This window comes from Olea europaea, unplaced genomic scaffold (assembly GCF_002742605.1).
Source record: "Olea europaea var. sylvestris unplaced genomic scaffold, O_europaea_v1 scaffold111, whole genome shotgun sequence".
Lineage (NCBI taxonomy): Eukaryota > Viridiplantae > Streptophyta > Magnoliopsida > Lamiales > Oleaceae > Olea > Olea europaea.
Genome location: NW_019228469.1, coordinates 701,295 through 711,966, shown reverse-complemented (window position 1 = coordinate 711,966; position 10,672 = coordinate 701,295). Strand labels below are relative to the sequence as shown.

The 10,672-nt window shown below is 31.8% G+C and overlaps 1 protein-coding gene across 3 annotated transcripts; it reads right to left on the bottom strand.

Moving 5' to 3' along the window:
- Positions 1 to 1,405: 1,405 nt before the first annotated feature.
- LOC111373301 (WD repeat-containing protein WDS homolog) lies at positions 1,406 to 8,406 on the bottom strand. 3 transcript variants are annotated; one of them, XM_022995810.1, is made up of 6 exons: positions 8,225 to 8,405; positions 7,819 to 7,997; positions 7,231 to 7,521; positions 5,606 to 5,707; positions 1,832 to 2,467; positions 1,406 to 1,742 (listed from the first exon to the last, which is right to left on the bottom strand). In XM_022995810.1, the coding sequence occupies exons 2-6, from the start codon at positions 7,873 to 7,875 to the stop codon at positions 1,578 to 1,580; spliced, it is 1,251 nt and encodes a 416-aa protein (XP_022851578.1). In that variant the 5' UTR covers positions 7,876 to 7,997; positions 8,225 to 8,405; the 3' UTR covers positions 1,406 to 1,577. The 3 variants fall into 3 exon arrangements, with proteins under 3 accessions (XP_022851578.1, XP_022851576.1, XP_022851577.1); XM_022995808.1 differs by having other exon boundaries at positions 7,231 to 7,997; positions 8,225 to 8,406; XM_022995809.1 differs by having other exon boundaries at positions 7,231 to 7,922; positions 8,225 to 8,406.
- Between the last annotated feature and the right edge of the window lie 2,266 nt (positions 8,407 to 10,672).

Here is a 10,672-nt window from a genome sequence, read left to right as displayed (position 1 = left end):
TAGGTGATTTTCGGCTCAATTTTACGTTACGTTTATTCACCAAATAACCAACCCAAACGACTTCAACTCGCAACTAATATATTCACCTTGGTTTCTTTTCAATCTCACCCACAAAAGACAAGATAACGGTGATGATTTGTAGGCCACAAAAATATGGGAAAAAACAATGGAAGAGACCAAAATACGAAGGGAAGTCACCCTTTTTTCTTCTCAATATGGCAGCCGACATGTGCAGGAAGAAGAAGTCACGTTTTTCTTCTTTTTCACACAAATCATATACTCTCGGCTAGGGTAAAAGACAACATATATAAGTTAGGTTAAGCTTTAGTTGGACCAATCATGAGGTTAAATTTGCCAAGATTCAAAGTCATCTATAAGATAATATATAATGGTCGGATTGAGCCTTTGGACTTGCTTGGTAATTAATTCACCATTGACCGAGGCTTGTGAAGTTATATTCCTACGTTTTCATCATATCCCAGGATTCATTGGGTATCAAGACCCAACAATCGTCACATGATGTGATGACAAATCAAAGTTTAGGGCACTTTCTCGATTATTATTCTTCTTTTTTCTATTGTCAAGAGGACAATCTTCTCTAACATAAGTGTCCTAATTTTTTGGCCTAGTCAGTCCATAATCAGCCAAATTGATACATCTACAGGTCTCCTCTCCTCCTTAAGGAAAATGGTTTGTTTGCAATGCATGAAGGATTTCTATATTTTGTGACATCAAATATAAACACAATATAGTATTAGTAAAGGATATGATTTGATTTTGTTACTGAATACGAAAGAAAACTAGAGCATCCCGATGTCAAACTCTTGTTTCTATGTGTTTGTGATCACAATTAGAAATAGAAAGATTTCTATTAAATAAATGCTCAAGTTTTTTAACCTTTAATTGATTATGTCGACAACTTGAATCTCATCCAATGAATAAACTCAGAAAAAAATTAATAAAGATGAGGGGGGAAAGAGATACAAAGAAAGAGAAAATTTAGATTTTGTCGATCCACTATCTATAGTCTCTTACATTTAGACAGTCCTCTTCACAATTTCAATTTTTCTTCTCACGTCAGCTAGATGAAGTCAAATTTAGGTAGCATTGGAGAATTTTTTATTTCTAATTTTAAAATGTCAATTTTGATGATTGACACTTTCTTCTCACAGTCCGTACTAGTATCGGATATCCTCTTACAAAACGATGAACAATTTATATATTGCTATTATCTATGAATTACCAACATTAGTTTTACATTCAATACATAAATTTATTCATAAACATTATCTTGCTATATATAATTTTCTTCACAAATTAGCAATGTAATTAATTCGTCAACATGTTTCATCACTACACTTTAATTAAATGATTCGATCAAGAAAAGAAACATAAGCCAAAAATATGCGAGACTATAATAATAATAATAGATTGAAATGAGGTCTGGAAAAACAATTTACAGCCCAGATTCGCGCCAAAATTTTAATGACAAATCATAAGCAGCCTGCTTACTTACAGAGAAATTACAAATGAAATAATGCAGGTAAGGTACTAGAGCTGTTATATACATTGCTGTCCTAATGGAACATACTACTAGGTCCCCATATACGAATTGTTTGATCATCACTTGCTGAAGCTAACATCTGAGGCTTTCTAGGGTTCCAGCTAACACAGTTTACCGTGTTCAAGTGCCCCGACAACACCTCAATTGGAGAGGAATATCGTCGATTCCATATGTATACCTGCAAAAATGCACAGATTCTTTTTTATTCATCTTTATTCATTTGAAAATACAGAAGGCATGGAGAAACACAGCAGAGGAAGAGCATACCTTGGAATCTTCACTTCCACTGGCGATAAACAGGCTGTTAAAGCCACCAAAGCAAGACCGTATCACATATTTCTGTTGCTTGTGGCCCCTGTACTGAAATGGTTCTGACCCATTTCCAGAAATATCCCAGACATGAATCTCTTGGCTGTTAAGGTTGACAATTAGGAATTTACTATCCCTCGATGTTGAAAGGGATGTGATCGAGTGGTTCTCAGAAATAACACGCTCAGCATTTGTTGCCACATTTAATATTCTTATTTCTTTGTCAGAAAGTATGCTGATGAGTCTTTCTCCATCTGCTGTCACAGCGATATCCAATACCTTGGGCATCCGCACTCCTTTCCACGCCTTGATCTCATTACCGTCACAGTCCCACATATAAATGCCATTTTTGGGAACTGAGCTGCCACAGACAATACGCTTAGAATCGGGGAACCAAGCACATGAGTTGACAATGAAACCATCATTGCCGAATGTATGTTTACATGTGCCAGTTTCCACATCCCAGAGTTTAAGGACTTCAATATTTCCACAAGTTAGCAACATAGTGTCATTGGGACTCCATGCTACGAAGGAAACAGGGTTTTGGTGGCTACGTAATATGTGCTTCAATGATACTTTGTTATCTTCCTGGACCTGAAAATAAAATGATTTTAATTGCACTCAGAAACCAAGGCATGTCGAAAACCAGAAAATTCAATTAAGTTGCATTTAGAATACAGTACATACACACTGAGATCAAACATATGAAATTCACACACCCAACATAATAGGTATACGCGTTGTAAATATGAAGAGTTTATATGTAATGCAAAGAAATTAATTAACTTGCACCAATTCGTAATTAAAAAATCATTAAAGCGCACAGCAATGTAGACTACTATTTTTGACAGGTCATATAAATTGCCTAAGACGCATTTGATTTATAGGTTCATTAGAGAGGCAGGTATATACTTGTCAGAGTATCCAATTATTACATATTGTCAAAATACTAAAAATAATATGTAAATTTGAATGATAAACAGGGTTCTCCTTGCATAAAGACAATAACAGCACAAACAAACTTTTTATAGAAAATGTTTCCATATAATATTACTCCGAATCTTGGAACTTAACAGGTAGTCCTCACCTGAGTTGACTGTTGGAGTCACTCAAGCCACTAAGAGATTAAGTGTCCAACTTCACCAGGAAACATGCTTAAGAAGGTTTTAACTTCCTGAACAAGGGAAAAGAAGTGTGAAAATAGGGAATAATAGTTAGTTCCCTAAATTCTGGGTATCACAGCATGTAAAGCAAGCAAAAATTTCAATAACCATAACCAGTTTGCATGATTTTTTAAGCATCCTTACAATTTTTCTATGTAGGAAACAAAACCTGATTTTTAGTAGAAGTTACATGATTGAAAACTATTTTATATTATGTAAAGTCTATGACCTAGATTTAAGTATTCCATAAGAGCTAGGAATAACTAGAAACTCAAACTCCATACACTGCGAAAGTTTCCTTGGTAGCCTGGTACTTCAAAAACTTTCCAGATAGTTCCTAGAAATGTATTTAGTCATCTACATTTCTAATATAGAAAAGAATTACGTGGAAAACCATGTTTGGGAAGCAAGTTGAAATCTAGTTCCTTTTTTCATGGAAGCGGTGAAAGGAAATACAGCAAAATCATATATGGAATTATCAAACATGTGATGTAAAATATGTATAATTCTGTCAAATTGAGAAGTCTAGTAACCCAGTGTCAAATCAATCAACCATCCCAAAAAGATAGGTTCTGTTGCCCAGGAAGCTAGGAAACTAGCTTCCACAATCTCATCCTCGAAATCAGCATTTTTAAATGCTGGAAAATGAACACAGAACATAGAGCTATATCTATAAACAGTAAAGCTGAAAACTAACAGCAATTCTTGAAATGACAACCATGATCTAAAACATTAACTAATTGGTTAGAAAGAGAATAACTTATTTGCCGAGAACCAAGGGCTAATGATATAATCAACTATTAGTTACCTTTTAGAGAACTTTTTCGTCGTGTCTTGTCGCATGATTTATATTATAGTGGCTTCAACTAAAAAATTGAGAATCGCGAAAAATTTGGTGGTTGAAGGAAATTGCATATCGAAGTTGCTTAAGCTGAATATCATTCTGACCAATTTGAATCTAACTCAAGCAGAGACCATTTGGGATTCTACCCATTGATGTCCGTTTCAGCTTATAAAACATGAACTACCAAATAAATGAATGCAAAAAACATGTTTCCCATACAAGGAGGGCACATGCACATAGTTTCAGAGATATATTCTCTTCGAGGGGTGTGGAGAAACTCGTAGCAAGTTTAATGCTCTTTATAAACTTAATTGGTGCCACTATTTCATTATTTTGAATGTAATATAATATAACAATAAAAATGGATTGATTGTGGAAACTATTTGTCAACCTTGCAAGTACTTAGAAATTCTCTTCAAAGTGAAACCATACTTACAAAAATGAACAAGAAGTTATCAAAAATCTGCAGCTGATTCAACTAAAATTAATCAAACACATTTTACAATTGAAATTGAGCTGATAAAATTTCATTACCAACCAATATCATTATCAACCAATACTAATTGGGTAGGAACAATGTAGGATACAAACATAGACAGCAGAACCAATGAAATTCAATCATGGGTAGACTATATAATTGTGGTTACAGATGAATTAGCAATTTTGCAGATGATATATTATATAACATTATGAATATTTTGACTCCAAATCATAGAAACAAGTGACAGTTGTCAACTCAAGCAAATCACATGTATGTACTACTACTGCATTTCATTAAGTGGTACTAGTTGTGATCTTTAATCAAGCACCAATCAACTGTCTTATTGGTACATAAACTCCAAATTGTGATGTAGATTCAATGTATTACCATTTATCCCGAGATTAAATCAAAATTGATTTAAACATTAATGAAAAAGGAACAAATTCAAGATATTATAGAGAGGCATCCATCATCTCGTGCCATTCATTGCCAATCTCTTCATGCTTGAATGTTACTACCTATTGGCATGCAGGTATTTAGGAAACTAGGAAGACATGATAAGAATTTTTTTTATTTTTTATTTTTATTTTATTTTTTATTTTTTGGCTCAGGAAATGATAAGATTTGAAAATTTTTGAAGTGCAAATATTTCCATGTAGTGGATATTGACAAAAGGATACATAAAGAGAGACATTAAAAAAAATTGTACAATAAATGGAAAATGTGGAGAGCAGCTCAAATTAAAGAAAGGGATACAAGTATAGCCTCAGTTTCTAAAAATTCATTTTCCCCCAACTCATTTTCATCCACATTCTCCCAATAAAATATTTTTGCACATAAAACCCAAAACTTTTACTCATTTTTTAATCACACATTCTTCAAAAAAATCACTATTACAAAGCATTCAAAAAAAATGGGGCTCAAACATAGCCTCAATGTATCACCTTTCACCCACTCTTCAATCTAATGAATATATATATATTATTCAAAGGAAAACACACACGAGACATAGCGAGAGCAATCAATTATGAAATTTAAGTGTTAATAAATAGTTAAACCATTTCATGTCCTGTAGTTGATCACCTCAAAAAAAAAAAAAAATCAATCTTAGAGGCAAAAATTTTAAAGCTACAGCATCTTATTGATATAGAAAAATCAATAATCAAAATCAGAAGACCAGGTATTAATAACAACTTATTTATATACTTCAAATGAACATTTGGAGGAGGGTTCTCAAAACATACGTTCCATATGATGGCCGTGCAATCACTTGATGATGAGGCCAAATACTGCCCATAGTTAGAGAACTGGACGAACCACACTTCATTCATATGATTCGTTAAAGTCTGCCATACAGACACGAAAAGCAGCATACATAGTCAATAATTATACGGTAAAAGAAATAACCTCATGGTATCTACAATAGATGTGGATTTTCTGTGTTCAGTTTCCCTTCAGGATATAAAGATTTACAAAAGAAGATGCTTCAAACCAACAAATAATTGTGACGAATAAAGGCTAATGTTTTACATGTAATGGATTAATCACTAATCCTATATTAGCTAGAGAAATAATAACTCGAAAGAGAAAAGGAAAGCAATAAAAACAAACTATTTAAAGTAGTTCAATATAAATGCAAGAGCTATGTCGCTCAATCAATCAAGCAACTGTGAATTGTAGACATTTTCATAATAATAATAATTTGTCTCATAACTCTTTTAAACAAATAATTTCTTACAAGAGTTGAACTCTCTCTCAAAATCCGTCAGTATTACAAACCTAGTTATTTCCATATCCTAACACTCATATTTCATTTCTTATATAAACATCTCAATGTGCCATTCTCAGCTAGTCACCTTAAAAAGCAATTATTAGAAACTCTAGCCCCATGAATTTATCATCCCAACATATTTCTATACATTCCCATACTCTATACAGTAAGATTCTTCATAAAAACTTATGGGAATTTTCCCAAGGCATTGACCAATAAAAACACACCACATTGTTCCTTGGCTTTTGTTGTAGAAAGCTTTATGGGTATCAGTGGGTTCCATACTAAAGAGGAACTAATAAAAAGTTAAACAAAAGGACTACAAAATTTGACTCTGCTACCGATTGTAAAAAACAATAAAACAAAATAATTTTCTCTGCTACTTGTTAAGGCTCAAGACAAAATGGTTTTTAACACAAACTCCACATTAAAGAATTGCATATTATATAGCACAATTCGGGAGCTTCACGGCGGCACTTTGGCAGGCCAAAGAATTGAGAATTTGCAACTGTATAAAAGCCGTTTTCAATCATCTGAGCGTAAACTATCAAATAAGATTTACTCTTTCTCAATCATGCCAAACTTATGTTTCACTTATTGGACTGTCAATTAATATAGTCGGACACTCTATTCTTTGCAAGTTGATCCATTTCTAACTTGCAGAACATGGAAACTAACAATTCAAAATATACATCCATTCATGTCGAACTGTGTAACATACTTGCCTTCTGTGTATTTGATGAAATAAATGGGAAAACGGATCTTCCTTGGACTTTCAGCAACATTTTTCGAAAGTAACAATTCCACTCAGTTTTGTTTCTGAAAACTTGCAATGATGTACTAGCTCATGCTTGACTAGCCAAACATATGATTTATTCCTTCTCACATTTGTTTTATGCATATTTAACATTTACAAAGAAATTTATGAAAATTGACCCACTGTGTATGATTAGTTAGCAGCCAATGGATGGAAGTTACAAAAATTAATTTAGGCATTCTTTAAGGTAGTGGATAAATTTCCAGACTAGAATATTAAAAGCTTAAAGACATAATCTTTCAGTTGCAGCCAATAAAAGTCAGAGAGGGATATTAGTCAACCTGAATGGTCTCAGTAGGAAACTGATCTCGATCACAATGGTGGTCTTCATACAGGGATTCCATGTCAGAACAATGGTAAATACAATTATCAATCTGAGCACTGACAGCCGTTTCAACCAAATGCTCCAGCCTGCGATCAGGCAATGAAATGGGTGGAGGCAAAACTTTTTCCAGTTTCACGACCAATCCTTTTCTCAACTCATGAATCACATTGCAGTCAACACTACCCCTTCCACGTTGCTTCAGAAAAAGCATCTCAAATGCACACTTGTGAATCTTTTCTTTATCCACCTTCAAACAAGCAATCCGTTTCTGTAATATTTCCAAAGCCAAAGAATTGTCCCCACAATTCAAACATTCAAACAAGAACTGCTCAAGAACAAGGAATAATGCAGAAGCTCTAGTTTCATCATTCATGCCATTGATTCTATTAAGAGTCTCAATGCAATCATCCCAACTTGCACTGAGAACATGTGATTCGAGGGACTCAAATTCCCGTGATTTGCATGAAATGTTGGACTCAGTTTCTAAACAAGCAGCAGACTTCTCATAGCCTAAGGAATATAAACATTGAATGATAATTCTTACAAATTCATGCTTCTTGATTACGCCTTTTGTCCCTATCATTATTCCTAGACTCTCCATTATCCAGTCAGCTGTTCACAATTCCAGAAGAACTCTTGCCAATTGCGCTACAAAATTACCATTTTTTCACCATATACTTCAGATTCCAACCCATAACAATAACATACAAAATGAAAAAGTATCTGCACAATAAAGAAAGTTAACCAACAGTTAACACACAATATCCCATAAACCTTGAACGTATCATAAAGATATACATATCCATGTTGACAATCAGAAAATATATACTTATATAAATGAAAATTCACATTGCCAAAAAAAAAAAAAAAAAAAAAAAAAAAAAAAAAAAATAAAAAAAAAAAAAAAAAAAAAAAAAACGAAAACAGAGAATTATGAAAGCTATAAATACCTGAAAGTCGTCATCAAAGTTCAACAGCCATGTTCTGTGGAGCAGCTCTTTGCTAGTGATTTGCGTACCGTTCAGGCGAGGAGCTTGAAGTTAGGGTTTGATCAGCAGAGCGAAGTTGGATTGATGGTGAAATTGACGATGCTAATTGATATACCCAAAAAGTACGTCTATCCAAATACTTGAGAGATTCGCAAAATGATTTAATGTTTATTTTTTTATTTTTTTCTATTATTCACAAATTAAAAGTTTATTCACAATTATTAAATAAGGTCTATTGTGCATTTTATTATGATTTCCAGAAATACGTATTTTAAATTTCTTTAGTAACATTTATTATCTTCCTCACAATTTATTTTTTACTCTTGCTTGTTATTATTTACAAATTCAAAAATTTATCAATTATTTCATAAAAACAATGTCTAAATTTTGTGCATTGAAATCCCTATTTGATAGAGAATATTCGAAACTCATTTTTTTCCCTCAAATTTGTTTTGAACTAAACATTTTTTTCAATAAAGTAAATTTACACGTGAATCCATAATTTTTTATACTTTTGACTATACATTCTTCAAATAAATAAATAAATAATCATTTTTATCAAAAAATCTAAATCAAATATGCTCAAAGTAAGATTTTTCTACGAAAAATGTATTTTGAGTTTCTTTAGTCACATATAGTGTAAAATGATATATTCTGATCTTCCACTTGTAATCTCGTGATTGCTACTATTCTCAAATTTATTCACTATTTCATGATAAAATTAATGTATAAAATTGTGCATTTGAAGTAAGGTTTTCAAAAAGATTAATTTTTTTTTTCATTTTTAAGTACCGTATAGTTAAAATTTGATATGCCATTCGTAATACAATTAATTGTTACTCTTGCTTAGTATTATAATGTTATTTTTTACATATTACTTGTTGATGAGACATAACGGTCAAAAACTATGTTGCTTGCGCCAACTAAATGCAACATTAAAGTCTTTTATGCCCTAAAAGAATTTTCAATTGTGATGTAAAAAAATTAAAATTAATGTTTAAATCTTTAAAATGAATGGAGATTTCTTCAATGGAGAGATGTAAAGAAAATATAAATTGTATTTTTTTGGCAAATATATATATATATGTAAATTTACAATTTTTGTACATTCATAAAAGACAAAACTTGAATTTAGATCTTTCAATTGAAGCAATATTTAAATTTAAATCTACCGAAATGTATATAAGGAAGCAAAAGTGATTTTGGATATATTAATTTATACCCAATTTTACACCACTATTGAAGATGTTTTAAAATTAGAGTCGAGATCGATTGTCAAACTCTACATCATTTTAAATTAACATGCCATAAATTAAAAATTTTCACTTTAACAACTATTTAATAATGTTAAATACTGTCTCTCGCAACAGACAGCAAAATGATGTGTCAATAATTGGTTGAGTGCACAGCAAATTGGACAAGAAAATTTGGATAGCAAATCTCAACTCCTAAAAATAATACACCTATGTTTGTTCCTATTATCTAAAAATTATTCATTTTTTAAAATTCATTTTCAATCATATTTTATCATAATAAAATATTTTTCCCATAAATTTAACTTTTTTTTAAACTTTTTAATCAAACATCCCCCCCCCAAATGACTATTATAAAACTCATTTTTAATCCCAAAAAAAAAATAGTAATAATAATAATAAAAGGAACCCGAACACATCCTCAATGGAAGCAGAGATTTGAGACTTTTTTATTGCATCATGAACCCTTTCACTTGATATATAAGTGAAGATATATGAAGTTTTTAACGAAAAAAATGTATAACTAAGTTATTTAAAGTTAATTTTAATAATGATCGAGGTTGAAGATGCGTTAACTAAAAGAATTAAATCTGAATATGTAACAAAATTATTTTACACGCGACAAGTTTTTCATATAAAAAAATGTAATTGTATAAATAGGAAATTATATTTTTCCAGTAACAGTTCATAATAAATGTGTTTTTACACATTTATTGGGCATTTAATTCAAGCTTATTAATTAAATGAATGAAATTTTATTCACAATCGGGTAATATTTACTTTTATAGGTGAAATACCACCAATTGTAGCAGAAAAGGGAGAAAGGAAGAGAAAAAGGGACCAAATACATACAAAATCATGAAAATGAGGATTAAAGTGCACAAGTATCCAAATTGAAGGACCCTGGATGCAATTTATGGAAGGCGTAATTGAAAGAATATACAAAATTCAAGGATAAAAATAAAGAAAATCAAAGTTGTGGGGACCTAGCATGTTTCTTGAGGATTGAATTGCAAAAGGGCAAAAGAGGAATCCGTACGCGCGGCTTGAGTCGGAGTGTGCATTTGGGCTGTCTAGGTGCGGGTTTTGGCCTGGTGCCATTTTTTTTAAAAAATTTAAGGACTTTTGCTGCAATTTTTTGGGACGATTTTAGAAA